This window comes from Phlebotomus papatasi, chromosome 1, assembly GCF_024763615.1.
Source record: "Phlebotomus papatasi isolate M1 chromosome 1, Ppap_2.1, whole genome shotgun sequence".
NCBI lineage: Eukaryota > Metazoa > Arthropoda > Insecta > Diptera > Psychodidae > Phlebotomus > Phlebotomus papatasi.
The window spans coordinates 106,801,622-106,816,274 of record NC_077222.1 but is presented as its reverse complement, the minus strand read 5'-3'; the positions used below and the strand labels follow the sequence as shown (position 1 = coordinate 106,816,274).

General features: G+C 36.7%; 2 protein-coding genes across 2 annotated transcripts; both read left to right on the top strand.

The window, feature by feature from the left end:
• The first annotated feature begins 2,553 nt into the window (after positions 1 to 2,553).
• On the top strand, positions 2,554 to 9,602 carry LOC129799100 (uncharacterized). Its single transcript, XM_055842734.1, has 3 exons — positions 2,554 to 2,737; positions 3,495 to 3,666; positions 7,931 to 9,602. The coding sequence occupies exons 2-3, from the start codon at positions 3,506 to 3,508 to the stop codon at positions 9,300 to 9,302; spliced, it is 1,533 nt and encodes a 510-aa protein (XP_055698709.1). The 5' UTR covers positions 2,554 to 2,737; positions 3,495 to 3,505; the 3' UTR covers positions 9,303 to 9,602.
• A 3,257-nt stretch (positions 9,603 to 12,859) lies between these two features.
• LOC129799099 (mitochondrial import inner membrane translocase subunit TIM50-C) lies at positions 12,860 to 14,283 on the top strand. Its single transcript, XM_055842733.1, has 3 exons — positions 12,860 to 13,072; positions 13,141 to 13,962; positions 14,023 to 14,283. The coding sequence occupies exons 1-3, from the start codon at positions 12,931 to 12,933 to the stop codon at positions 14,214 to 14,216; spliced, it is 1,158 nt and encodes a 385-aa protein (XP_055698708.1). The 5' UTR covers positions 12,860 to 12,930; the 3' UTR covers positions 14,217 to 14,283.
• Positions 14,284 to 14,653: the final 370 nt, after the last annotated feature.

Here is a 14,653-nt window from a genome sequence, read left to right as displayed (position 1 = left end):
ATGGCCGTATAGGAAAATTCTTTTCCTGGGACACCGGTGTTTGAATCGTCCTTAAAGAGTTAAATGATTAATTCCACATTATGTTATACAACGACAGGTCTGGAGAAATCTCTTGGACTGCTTTCTAAACTGGTTTATCAGTGAGTCTCAGAAAATCTCCCGTGGCGGTATGTTTCTGGGATAAATTTTTTTCACCCTGTTTTATAACTTCCCCAAAGTGTCTTGACTAAAATAGAAAATATATTATATCTATTTTATTTAGAAACGTTTTGAATTCGATCAGATCGTAGTATACAATAATAAATTGTATTAAAAGAGTGAGAAACTCATTAAATATGCCTCGTAACAAAATTTTAGAAATACGATGAGATAGGGAACACATCTTCTATTTCGATATCGATAATTCTGATCAGGTGATCTATCCCTTTTTCTGATCAGGTCAAAAACCTAGGTATAATCTTCAATACAACTCTCTCTTGGTCTGATCAAGCCACTTCTATTTGCCGAAAGGTCAACTATTCCCTGTATACCCTTAGACGCTTCCGGGACATTACGTCATATGACACTCGTTTGATCCTCGCGCGAGCGCTTCTTCCTTTTTTTAATTATGGAGCAGAGCTATTTTTTGCGGCGGATAGTGACACAATTCGTCGTCTGACGGTCTCCTTTAATGATTGTGTCAGGTATATTTGCGGCATAAGTCGCAGGGATCACATCACTCCATATAGAAACGTTTTCATTGGTTGTGATCTAAGATCCCTTTTGAAGATGAGAGCTGTTCTATTCCTGTTTCACCTATTGATTTCCGGATGTCCTGAGTACCTGTCGAGTCTTCTGGTTAGGGGGGGGGGGGGGTTCGGCCAGGGTTCGGGGGCTCTTGGTGCCTAGAGTGGGCAGTGACTGCCTTTATAAAACTTTGTTTGTTAAAGGCGTTACTGCTTACAATAGCATACCGAATGATAAGCGCACTTCTGCTGCAGCCATTCGCCAATTTTTTCAAATAGAGGCCTGAGAAGCTTGGGATGTGGAAAATCTTTTCTTTTTTTTCTCTTTTCTCTCTTTATTTCTCTTTATTTTCATTTTTATCCTTTCTTGTAAACAATTGTAAAAGGGATGATCCTATTATTGTGAATAAATACATTATTATTATTATTATTATTATTATAACGTAAATATAAGATAAATATACTTTCGATATTTTCAACGTAGATTTATACATTTTCACTCAAAAATAGATTATATTATGAATTGATTACGGATATAAAAACATTTAGTCGTAATTTTAAAGGGAAATATCCATATATTAACAGGAATTTATCAAATAAAATATACTTATTAATAGAAAATAACTGATATTTTCTACGTATTTTTAAGTTAAGTTATTTTTCTGGCATGAAAAGCTCGTTTACGTTGAAAATATGTTGGTTACATTTAAGACATACATTATTTGGATATCAAATGCCTCTTGGGGAGTAAAGGGTGTAAATATTACCCTTTTTAAGTGTATTGGGGGTTAAAGTTACCCTTTTTCATGTTGATTTTACCCTCAAAATGTGTAAAATTAACATTAAAAAATGTTGATATATTTCAGGGAGGCGTCACGCAGTACAAATATATTTGAAATTCTGGTATTGGCGCTATTTTTGAGACAGCGCCATAAATTGCGGCTAGTCTGCGAAACTGAAATTTCGCGTCAATGGGAGCAAGGATATATTTTTACACCTAAAAAGTGTTAAAGTTAAAAGGAAAAAAAGTTAATCGCACCCTCTCTTTTTCTCAGTGTAATACTTCAAGTATTATTTCTTTTAACGTTCTCTGTTTTAAAATGAACTAAACTCTGATAAAAAAGGTTTCTCACTTTTTGTTAAAATTTTGTCAAAAGGAATATGGTTTCGAAAGAATATCAAAAAGCTTTATTGAATTGGGTTTATTGTCTTTTTAGCACACTACGAATCCAATTGGTCACATCTCAACTCTTTTATTTAATTATACCCATCTTTAATTTAAAAATCTATTTTCAAATAGTTATTTATAATTCTCTCAAAATATGGGTCAAAGAACGTCAAGAAAATATTACGCTTCCAATAAGAACTATAGGTATTCTAGTCTTTCTAGCCCTTTTATTAAAAATTATTAAAAATTGATCGGCAAAAAGTTTCTTCGAAATTTACTAAACTTTTGGTTAATTTTTTGTATAATTACCTGCCCTAACTCTTTCGCGTCTTTAGGTAATGTCATGACTCGAGGAAAAAAGTTTTTTTTGGGTATTTACATTAATTGAAATCTATCTGTTCGTGCACGACATCATAATAGAAGGATGTAAGATTCTTGGCTCATTTTCTCAAGACTCCAGTTAGATTTCAATTAATGTAAATAGCCAAAAAGAAACTTTTTTCCCCGGGTCATATATGACCCTAAAGACGCGAAAGAGCTAATGGCCCTAATAAACATTTTGCCGCGCTTGCCCCGATATCTTAAAAATATCGGCGGGATATCGTTAAATATCGAAGGGGAATCGAAGAGTTGCTGAGAAATTCTCAAGTGTGGCGTTGCAATCGCGCGCCATTTTTGACATCTTGGAAAACGCAGAAAAGGCAGTCTCGCGAGAAGTGCTGAAGAAAATAGGCGAAAAATCGTGAAAAACAGCTGTGAAGATCGTCAAAAAGAGTGAAAATTAACTATTCTAGAGTTCATCGACGTCTCTTTGTCAACATTTTGTTCGTATAATCTATGTACGGTGAGTAATTGAGTCCTTTCTCTGAGGCTTATTTTTAGAGGCGTACAAAGAAGTCACCCCCCACAAAAAAAGTGAATGTGTTTTGCAATTATTTTGAGTGTCAATTGTGCAGCAAATTCGCACGAAAATTGCATTATTTCCCGCGGCAATTGAACTCTGTGGCACTTGGGTGTGTTTTGTGACCATTCCTGCCCTCAGGCACTTTTTCCCAGAGAGTTGAAAAAAGGGGAAAGAGAATTGATTGCTTATTCAAAACAAGGCACTTTGATAAGAGAAAAAAATGCTTGGTGTTATCAATTCATTCAGCTGATTGTGTTGTGGATTTTTTTCCCACAATTCTATTTGAAGAAATTTTGGTCCCATTCTAAGCACACAAACAAACAAAGCTATAATTAGAAGATGTGTGTACATTTAAAAATCGCACTGACGTGTCCTTTCTGGCGAGAGACCACGCAATTTGATTGCGATTTGGTGCCAATTGATTTGCTGAAATTTAATTCCACCGTGAATTGCATCATGAAGTGCTGACCAGAAATCTCACGCAACCGGCTGTCCGTGACATTTAAATGAAGAGAGAGAGGCTCCAAAGATAGTTTTCACTTTGCTGCAGTCTCTCCCCGGAATCCCCTGATCCCCAAAATCTCTAGCCATACATTCACAAACTCTCGTCCAAATATTTGCATAAGAAACCAGAAAGAGTCTGTTGCGGAGAGAGATTAGCTAATCACTTTCCTTCTGCATTGCATGCATGGTCCAGACACTTGGTAGATGGAGCACGTGGACGGGAAGAGCTCACTCTCAGGGAGTGATCACGAAGTCATGGAGTCATGGACCTTTGTGGATGAATCCAGGAGCACGGGGCAGCAACAGCAGCCGGAATCATCAGGGAGTGCAGATTGTCAGCCCCAGAATACTGAGACGAAGGCAAGGTAAGATCAAGAATCCCTCAAACTCGCGTGATCGAAAAACAGACACAGATATTGCAATCAACTATCAAGTTCATTTTACACAAAATTTCACGGAATTTTAATTAACCGCCAAATAACGTGTTTATTTTTGCAAATTAGCAAATATCAAGCCAGTTTAACATGATAATTATTTCTCGTATTTGCACAAGTTTGATAAACGTTAGCGTTTGATAAGAAAATTGATGTAACGCTTTTGTTTTCTTGACACAATTCTACCAAAGTGTATCACAGAATTTGAAAAGAATTCGAAAAGGATTTTTTTTTAAATTTTCTAACAACAAAAAATTAAAATTTATAATGCTTTTCAGTGGCTTAAATTCCTTTTAGAAAAGTACGTTTTCCTACACTGAGAAAAAAACGAGGGTTCGATTAACTTTTTTTCCTCATAACTTTAACACTTTTTACGTGTAAAAATATATCAAAATTATTTAATGTTAATTTTACACCTCTTTAAGGGTAAAATTAACATGAAAAAGGATAAATTTAACCCCTAATACACCTAAAAATCATAATATTTACACCAATTTCTGATCAATACTGCACGGTAAAATAAACATTTCCGGAATGTTACTTTAACTTTTTCGGATTTCTCTCAGTGTATGCAATTCACCACTCTGTAATTTTTTCTCAAGACTCAAGAGCATTTTCTTCTTTTTCGAAGGAAAATGTGCTTTTTGAGGCATTTACAAAATATTGATTTTGTAATGTCTGTTGTAAGACCCGTTTTGAGATTATCAAAATCGGCTCTCGTACATATATTAAGCAATAAACCAGTTGATATATTATGTGAGGTTCTTAACAATCTCACCTACTATAATCCTATCAACATTTCATATCCTCTGATCGGGCTTAAACATGGCCAAAATGTGTTTGGCCACTTCCTGATCACGAATATATGGATGGCTAAAAATTGTTCCCGTCAAATTTTAGTGTTATAGCTGGACCTTGGAGCTTTCGATCAGTGCCAAACTTAAGGTCCCCTGACCCCTCTGACCTGAGTTATGAGGGTCCAAAACATTTCTTAAAATGACCATAGGGGAAAGGCTCATAATTTTGTCAAGTTTCTTATTTTGGACACTTTGAGGATAAAATTGGACACTAAAAATAAATTGATTAAAATGATGGATTTTTATTCGAATATTTGATGAATAATGAATTCTATCTAAATATTTGTTCTTTTTGGAAGATTTTAACACTAAATACGTTAAATTTTGAATATGATTTGAGTTGAAATTGCTTTGTTGAAAATTCAATGTGAGCAATTGCTATTACGAGAAATATGACAGAACTTCTTGTTTACTTCAGTCTTATTTAGCTGTGATGAAGTACTAACAATGTTTCTTCGCTTTTTTTGAGTAATATTATTGAATATTCATTGAAAATTGTCTTGATTCACGTTAGTGGTGATTTGTAAATTTGACCTGAAGTTTTGGGAAATTTTTTAAGACATTTACCATTGAGGTGATACTCCTTATTTTGGACAGGTATTTTTCTCACGAAATTTCGTGAAGTTTTAGCTTTTGCGATGAATAGGCTGTATAAATGCCTGAAGAAACAAAGGAGCATCATCTCTACGAACAAGATGTAGCGAGAAATGCCTTGAAAGGCTCCCGGAAAAGCCAGGGAATGAGCGAAACCGCATTTACTTGGAGTACCGAAGTCAACCCACTTTAATGCATGATATGGAAAGTTTTCGAGCTTCTTGTGACATTCTGCGTTTCCCTTACATGAACAGGAAGAGGACTTGGTAAGATTGGTTCATGAAATGAAGAACAATGGGCATCCTGTTGAGCGGGTTAGCTGTCCAAATTTACAGCCAAGTTGGCCAAATTAATAACCAAGTTGTCCAAAATAAGAGTCAAATTCACCTCTACATATCAATTCATTTTTAAACGTATTAAAACTAATTTTAATAAAAATAAGACGATAAATAGCTTGCTAAGTTTCTAAACAACCCTTCTGAAAAGAGAGTAATAAAAAAAGTAAATTAGTATTGAAAATATCGCACTTCAAACTTGGAACATCGATGCTTATAAGCAGACTGTCCAAAATTATGAGCCCTTACCCTATGTGTAGGCAGATGAATAAAAAATCGTTGCATTTCAAAAAGTTTGTCGCCCGAATTTCTCTTTAATTCGGATAACATTTTGGTCCCTTCATTCCCTCCATTTGACTCCTCGATACCCCGATACCCCGATTTTTTCCACATCCAGGTTTCTGGGCAGTGGTTTTACTGTCGAGAAATCGAAGAATCGCCCTCCGGACGGTCTGGCGTGGTATTTGTGAATTTTCCAAGGTCCACGTAAATGATTCCAGGATTTTTTTTTAGAATATATTTCTCGGTCATTCTCGTTCAAGTATGGCAGCAAACTTCTTCGGAGGACTGATATGTAGTTTATATGAAGTCTCGACTCTTCATTCAATGCGAGGTAAATCGTAATTCCAGGGTTCCTCTCGCACAAAACGCTCTCCAATTAATGAGTGATCCTCCTCAAAGTTTCTTTTAGAAAAATACTGCGGTTCTTTCTTTAAATCTCTTCAGTAATACCTGAATTTGTCAGGTCCATCAAGATTAAACTTCTTTTCATCTGAGAAGATGATCTGTAAAAGTACAAAGTGGTCACAAAGAAAAAAGACAGTGATAAAACATATGCATTACCTTAGTCCAATCTGTTCTTAAATTCTCTCGAGCGAAAACTAAGCGTCTCTCCATGTGGTAGGATTTTAGTCGCGGTGTTGAGAGTATCAAATCTTTTTCTTCGATAGTTACACTATATAAATAAAATTGTTTGAAAGACTTTAATGTAAATGTAAATTAATGTATTCTTTGGAATTGTTACATTTTGCCCCAGGGTAACCCTGCGTTTATGAAGTTTTGAGAAACCACTAACCCAATGTCCATCATGTGAATAGAGACACGAAATTAGGTCTTGAAGACGTCATTGAAACGTCTTCAATGCTACGTTAGCGAAATGACCGGTACTTAGTGAGGCTAGCGGCAATAAAAACGGATTACAGTTTAATGTCGACGTTACGACTCTCACAACTTTTAGAGTCGAGTCAGAGATCTCATTCGCCCAAGACCCAGCGCTCTTGCCTATTGCGCCACTGAGATCCCCGTTATCCATTTACAGATCACAATTAAATAAAAATAAAGAGGTAAACAACAAACTGCTATAAGACCGTTTTCAGACTAGAGGTTTAGCCCAGTTCCCGAGAGTCTCAAAATCTTAAACAGCAACCGATTTTATTGATTTTTCAAAATGTAATAGGTAATTTGCCCATAATAATACAATCCTAAGTCAAAATTTTCCAAAAAAATCTTAACTGATAAGATATTAGAGAAGTTAAGCCATATGGCTAAGCCTTAGGTCTGAAGCCCGTATAAGCCCGTATTTGGCTTAAAAAGCCTAAGATACACATCAATAAAGCTCTTTAATTATTTCTCACATAAACACCCTGATACAACACACAAAAATATCAAAAATATACTTAAAAGTACAGATTTTGTAAAAACTCATACTTAAAAGATTTCCTCATTATTTCGTATCGATTTCCTACGCATTCAAGTTTTCTTGTCTGTTCTGATTCTGATTATTTTCTTTTTTTGTAAATTGTTGTATATAGTCCCTTAAATGTAAAATTGTTTGCTTGGGGCATTAATAAATGTTTTATTATTATTATTATTATTAGCTATGCTAAATCATACATTTCCACTCTTCAAAAACACTCTTCAGCGCTACTAGCGGTAGATTAATGAACGTCGCATGTTATAAGCCTAAGTAATGATCGATATCTATTGATCAATGCGATCAACACTTAATTATAATAAAAAAAGACTGGTCAAAACTTTCTGCAGACAAAATTCTATATTTATTGCTGACGAAGTAATATCAACATGTTTAAGCACAAAATACGATCCTAAAAACATCACGACCACGAGTCTTGAGAATGATTGCAGACTTTTTTGCCTTGATATAATTTGCTAAGTTCACTAATCTCTAAATTAGCATCTTTGGGATAAACTGTGCCAAAAGAATTCACGTGAATGAGTCGTGTGCGATTTTTGTGTGTCGCCTGAACATTGAGCACAAATATCCTTATCAAGAAAATCCACTTCTCACAGAGAAATTGACACACCTCCGGGAATGGGAATCCAATGGTAAACATTTGTACAGCAGTACATTTGCCTTTTTTCTCTCTCTGTATTTTCTGCCGGCTACAGTAAATATCATCTCAGTGTGGATCAAGACAATGACACTGAGCTCTCTGATGGGATTTCCATAATCAGTGACAGTGACTGTGGGGGGCGTCATACGCCAGAGGAGCCTCCGAGTGAGGCTGAAAAAGAGGTGCACAGGGAGACGAAAGATCGCTCCACTGAGGCTCCATTTGTCCCCCTAACACCACCAGATACACCTCTGAGCCTCGTGGAGGAGGAAAAGAGGTTGGCACAGGTGGAGAATCGCCTGGTGGAGAAGGAGGATGATGTGGTGAGGGGAATTTTTGGGATTGGGCGACGTCATGTGATGTTAATAGTTCTATTGGCGGGTATTAGTGGAGCAATGTTTGGGCACATTTTCCGGGCAATGCCTGGAGCGCCGTGTGATTGCACGAGACTTATTGAGCCACTCATGAATAGGGTTTATGATCTTGAAATTGAGAATGCTCGGCTTCGGGATGAATTGAGCAAATTGAGTCAGAGAATCTTATCAGAAACTGCATCAGGTCCGTCCGTTCAAAGACCAGTAGAGACAGTTGGGAATGATGCTACGGTCCAGGGGCAGAAAGTCTGGGCTGGGGATAGAGAAGAGGCTGTTGTTAAGCCTCTGGTTGAGGAGAGTCTTTGTGGTGGGGGGACAGGAGATGATCTTTTTGACGATTACTATGGGAAAATGTGCAGAGAAGCTGAGAATCGTGTGAAAGAGGCGAGAAAAATGTTCGATAAGATAAAGATTGAGGATCCTGGAACGCAAAAGTCTTCCTGGGAGAGTGATAAGGGGCGAAGGGAACCGGAGCGGTTCCCTGCGAAAGACCGGAATTGGGAAGAGAGGAAGGGGAAACCGGGAAAGTATCCGGAGAAAGATAAGAATTTCAAGGATGATCGAAGGGGTTCTAAAGAAGATCGAAGGGATTTTAAGCAAGATAGGAGGAATTCTAAAGAGGATCGAAGGGATTTTAAGGAAGATAGAAAGAATTCCAAGGAGGATAGAAGGAATTCTAAAGAAAGATTCGATGACAGAAGGAAGAAGGATGATGACTGGAGTGGTGAAGATTATCGCAAACGCGATAAATATGAGAAAATGAAAAAGGGAGAGCGAAAGAATTACGAGGATTTTAAGGATAGCAGGGAAAGGAAAGACGGAGACAAGCGAAAGGAGAAGAAAAATGGCAAAAAGTGGCACGATGATGATGACAGTAGAGAAGATAGGAGCAAGGAATTCGATGCCGAATGGCACAATAAGCGAATGCAGGGACGTGAGCAGTTCAGAGAGAAAGAAAGTGGCGAGAAAAATAGCAATTGGTACTTAGAAAGAGGATCAGATCGGGAAATCAAGCGTCTCCATGTGGATGATTCCCATGAGAGGCGTCGTTAATTATCCAGAATTTCCAGTATTTCTTTTTTGGTTTTTCCGGTTTTTTCCCCCATCAGGACAATTTTTCAGTGCAAACTGGCAGCTTTGAAGGACTTTTTTTTCTACCAAATCCACAAAGGATTACCACGAAAATGAACAGAGTGAACAATAATTGTAAATATTATTTTCAGCTTGGAGTGTTATTGAGATCATTTACCTCGTCAATTGGTATACTTGTAGAGAGATTTATTTACAAATGAAAAATAGTGTTTATTTTGCTAATTTTTAATAGAAATACAAAATGTGTGATATAATTTACCATTTGTGGCTTTTTTCTCTCTATGAAAACTCTTTGGAACATTGCAACTTTTCTCTTTGAACGCTGAGGGCGCTGTAGTAGGGATTAATTTCTGTAACTTCCGTCCTTTGTGAATAAGCGGTCTTGGGTTTACTTTACTGTTCTCAAGCTCTTCTGCATTATCGACTTTTATTTGTATTGGTTCCTGTCTCGACTATTTTCCACAGTCCTCGTCGTGTTCTAAAACAGAGGTGTGCTAGAACCATTGAAACCCGAATAAACGTCAAAATAAGTTTGTTCCTGGTAGCGTTTTGACCATTGATGTACAGTAGACTCTCTCTCAATTGGTCATTTGGGACAAGATCTCGTCCGGTTTATCGATAGATTTGGGCGTTAAAGTTTTGTAAATTCCACAAAAACCGCTCAATTGTAAAGAATCGCGATAAAATAGGAAGAACTCCAGCAAATTTGAGCAAATTAGCTTTATAATTAAACGTGAAAATTGTCAACAAAATTTTTCGCCCGATTGAAAAAGAACCGATTGAGCGAGAGTCTACTATACATGTTTCATTTGACGTTTATTCGGTTTCAACGATTCTTGCACGCCTCTGTTCTAAAACCACAAAGTCGTGACAGAAACCAACACAACGAAAAGGCGATAATGAAGAAGCATTTGAGAACAGCAGAGTGCTAAAAACATTGTTGTGAAACATTCTCTTTGAAATTGTATTCACTAAAGAACGGCATTCGATAACCAAAACTGGTGCAGAAGTCATCTTTAATATTCTCTCCTTACCACAAATATCGAATCGCAAAAATTAACATGTTTTTTTAAAGCACTGTTCTCAAGTGTGCTTTTGCATTATCGACTTTTCTTTCTGTTGGTTCCTGTCACGACTGTTTGATAGTGTTTGCGAAGGGACGTAGAAAGGAATTAAACGCACCTGAGAATGGATTGTATTAGTAATAATCGTTCAAGCCAACTATGCGGCTTGAATCGATCGCAATTTTTTGCAGTCCCCAAAATCCCCGAAAACAAAGTGAGGTTATGCAACGGTCTCGTGTTTGGTAGTGAGGGCAAGAAATTTTGTAAAACAGCACTTACTTGACTTATATTAATTCATAAATGAAATAAAAATCACTGTATCAACTTTAACTGAACCTTTAATCTACTGAAAATCTTATAATTTTAAATCAAATCGAGAGCAGAGTCGAAAATTATATAAGAAAAAAAGAGTATGACTTGCATACATGCTTTTTTGTTACCGTATCGTAACCATTTCCATAGGAAGTATTCCCGGATTGCCACACATACGCTTGAAAGCTTTTAAAAAAAAACATCGCCAACACGGCTGATTTAGTAGCGTCTTAGTTTTAGAACACGACGAGGACTAAGTTAAACAGTCGAGAAAGGAACCGAAACAAAGACAAGTCGATAATGCAGAAGCACTTGAGAACAGTAACGTTCTAAAAAAAAGATGTTCATTTTTAATTGGAGTAACACAGCAGCATCCTAAAACATCGAAAAGAAAGTGAAAAGTAATTTTTTTTCTGTGTTTCATATGAGAATTGAATCCAGGACGGCTATGTAACCAGCCAGTGCTTTGTTAAGCAGTAAGGAGCTAGTTTTTAATTGAAACCGGGGAGACAGGTAAGTTGGAATTAATACCGTTCATTTAATATTACAGAAATATATTGCAATATGAATAATTCAGTGAACTTTTGAGATTTTTTTTTTATTTTTAGATAAATTATTATTGAATTTTTTGTACGTTCCTAATAAAGATATCGTCAGTTAAATCAGCATTTGTCGTAATTTCCTTTTGACAACTTTTCAGGAGACGAAATTTTCAGTTCAATATTATTTTTCTTAAAAATGAGCCCCGAATGCGATACTTTTGAGTCAAAATAATAAAAGTGGCACTAATAAACTATAAGTTAACTCGAGAAAATCTTTATAAAATTATTTAAAAGCTGCAATATTGAGAAATATGTTAGAAGAAACACAATAAGATTTTATCGTAACTTCCATCGTTTATAAAGCCGTAACTTCCAATGTATGGAGATTCTGGAAGTTACGACAATTTTCTAAAATGCATTATAGCAATTTGAATTATTCTAGTGATAATAAGCGCCATTATTTGACTAAATTAGTCAATAATACTGTTATCCCTGTCCCTAAAAGCTCTTATTTCATAAGTTTTATTGAATAAATTTTGTGCGCCACGTCGCTTGTTTTGTTTTGAATTAATGACAGATGGCCAATAATTTTTTCTCGCTAATATTAAATTAAAATGATTTCATGTTATACTATTCGCACTGTCTTTCGATATTTGGAAGAGTTTATAAACGTTTTATTGAGAAATATTGCAATTTTGCTGCAAATTACAAGCCACGCAAGTGACTAAAAGAAGTTACGGCAAATGCAGATTATTGAAAATTTTGTATGGAAATTTGTCGTAACTTCCTCAAAAATGGAAGTTACGACAAATTCTGATAAATTTATATTAATTAAGGGCACTTACGATAATTTTTATTTAAAATAATTTTTATTGGGCTTATGAAAGTTTCTTTTTCACAAGTGCGTTTAATAAACAAAATTACGCTGATTCCAAATATGTATATATCTCAAAATCGCAAAAATGAAGTTACGATAAATGCTGATTTAACTGACGATTTGTCATACTGATACAGAATTCCCCTCTTGAAAAAAAGCCGATTAACTGCTTTCTTTTTGAATTCGAGCAATAGAAAACATCTTACAGAAATTTATTGTAATCCTTATAAAATCCTATTGATCTCTAAACCTCCAAAGCATCAAAATAATTGTTAAAATTGTTAAAATAGTCCTGGTTCCTCTGGTCTTAAAAGACTATTGTAAGATCTTTTAGAACATAAAATTTCAAGTCGAACTGCTATAAAAATAAACAGAGAATATTTTTATTTAAAAATTCTATTTTATTTACTTTTCAATACTCATTTTTTATAATAAAAATATTTAAGAATTTATATTATTTAATATTTTTTGTAAAATTTGCTCAGCGAAAAAAGTCTATCTTGCTATACATTTCTTTATCAAATAGCCTATTTTTGCTCTGAATGGAGCATTTTCAATGCACTTTTTAAAACTATTAGGAAAAATTCAATAATCATTTTAATAAGGCAGCCTTTTTGCTTCTTGGGATTTTTGAGTTTTTGAATAAAAATCGCGGATTTTCCCAAAAATTCCAGTCTCCCGCGTATTTCCCCTCCGAATCGCAGTGACCTCTGTGAGAATTTTGTCGAAGTGTTTTAGTCAGCAGGTAGATTCCCCACAGCGGAGATTTTTATGTGGAGAAAAAAGTGTTTATTATGGCCCAAAGATGTATTTTATCACTTTCACGGCATTTCCAATTGACTAGAGTAGCATCCCCATTGTGTCCCCCAAGTGGTCTCTTCAAATCAAGCCGTTTTGTCAGAAATATCGCTCCACAGCGCAACTATGCTGCCGACGGTGAGGTTATGTCCAGACTGGGCAGCACAAGGAGAAATCTAATGGGGATTTTCTGGAATTTCTTGCAGTGAACAAGTCAAATCAGGAAGCTCAGGCAGGTCCTCAGCTTCTCAGCAAACTTTTCCCACACACAGCGGTGCCCGAGAAGAGTCAGCAGGATGTGGAGAAGGAGCAGAAGAAGCAGGAAGAAGAGAGCAAGAAAGAGAAGGAAAAGTCCTGGAAACACATGAAGATTGGGTTTATGGTGTTTGGAGCTTCAGCTGGGATGCTGGGAGCATGGGCTATTTATGATTTAGGGGCTCCAGAGAGAGATCCCGCTGGGAAGGTAATTGAGGATGAATTTAGCAATATGCCAGTGGTTCAGCAGTACTTCCGGAGGATGTGGAAGAACCTCACGTACTACCAGAAGATGATTCAGGAACCCTCGAGAGAGAAACTTCTGCCAGATCCTGTAAAACCTCCGTACATTCAGCCAACTTACACACTTGTCCTGGAGATGAAGGACGTCCTGGTGCATCCGGATTGGACGTACCAGACAGGTTGGAGATTCAAGAAACGACCTGGAGTGGACAATTTCCTGGAACAACTGGCCAGACACTTTGAAATTGTGGTCTATACGGCTGATCAAGGAATGACAGTCTTCCCCATCCTGGACGCCCTGGATCCCAATGGCTACATCATGTACCGCCTGGTCAGGGACGCCACACATTTTGTCGATGGACACCACGTCAAAAACCTGGACAATCTCAACAGGGACTTGAGCAAGGTGATTGTCGTCGATTGGGATCCAAATTCAACAAAACTCCATCCGGAGAATACCTTCAACATCTCCAGGTGGACAGGAAACGACGATGATGCAACTCTCTTCGATCTGGTGGCGTTCCTCAAGAGTAAGTACCACAATCCAATCCCTTTCTCTACTCCCCGGAATGCAGCATTCTCCTCCGCAGCAATTGCCGTTTCGGATGTCGAGGACGTCCGGGAAGTCCTGCAGTACTACAGGCAGTTTGACAATCCCCTGGGACAGTTCCGGGAGAATCAGAGGAAGTTCTACGAGCAGGTGCAGGAGAAGGAGAGGGAAGAATCGGCAAAGCCAGTGGCTCCAGTTAAGAAGTGGACACCGAGTTTCCTGGCCAGTAAGTAGCTTTGAGTTTCCATTTTCACAACAGATGCATCCTCATGAGGAAGAATAAATACGGAAGAAGCTTAAATGAGACTTTTTATCCCTTGAAATTGACACATTTCCGATTTATGCAATTTTTTAGAAGTGAAAAGAAACTGAAGAACCTTTTTCAAATTTTCCGAATTTGACTCCATGCAGCATATGCGTCATGTGCTTTTGCATAATGCATAGCGATGTCAAGGGGGAGATATTTTGGGAAGTGGTGTACAAATTTTTAGAAATTTTCGTACAAATTCGCGAAGTTCCAATGAAAATTCGGAAAGAAGTGACGGAAATGCGTATACACATTTTCCACGTTGGAAATATTTTATACATTATTGCAGTAAAATCAAGGCATATATTTTGTTTAAAAATTTCTTTAAAAAATAAGCACGATTTTTTTAGAGAACCCCTAATAT

Bases quoted from the DNA above. Each gene is read 5' to 3' on its own strand.
- LOC129799100 (XM_055842734.1), top strand. From the start codon at position 3,506: ATGGAGCACGTGGACGGGAAGAGCTCACTCTCAGGGAGTGATCACGAA. The intron at 3,667-7,930 runs GTAAGATCAAGA...TGCCGGCTACAG, and splicing joins AATACTGAGACGAAGGCAAG to TAAATATCATCTCAGTGTGG.
- LOC129799099 (XM_055842733.1), top strand. From the start codon at position 12,931: ATGGCCCAAAGATGTATTTTATCACTTTCACGGCATTTCCAATTGACT. The intron at 13,073-13,140 runs GTGAGGTTATGT...AATTTCTTGCAG, and splicing joins GCGCAACTATGCTGCCGACG to TGAACAAGTCAAATCAGGAA. The intron at 13,963-14,022 runs GTAAGTACCACA...TCTCCTCCGCAG, and splicing joins TCTGGTGGCGTTCCTCAAGA to CAATTGCCGTTTCGGATGTC.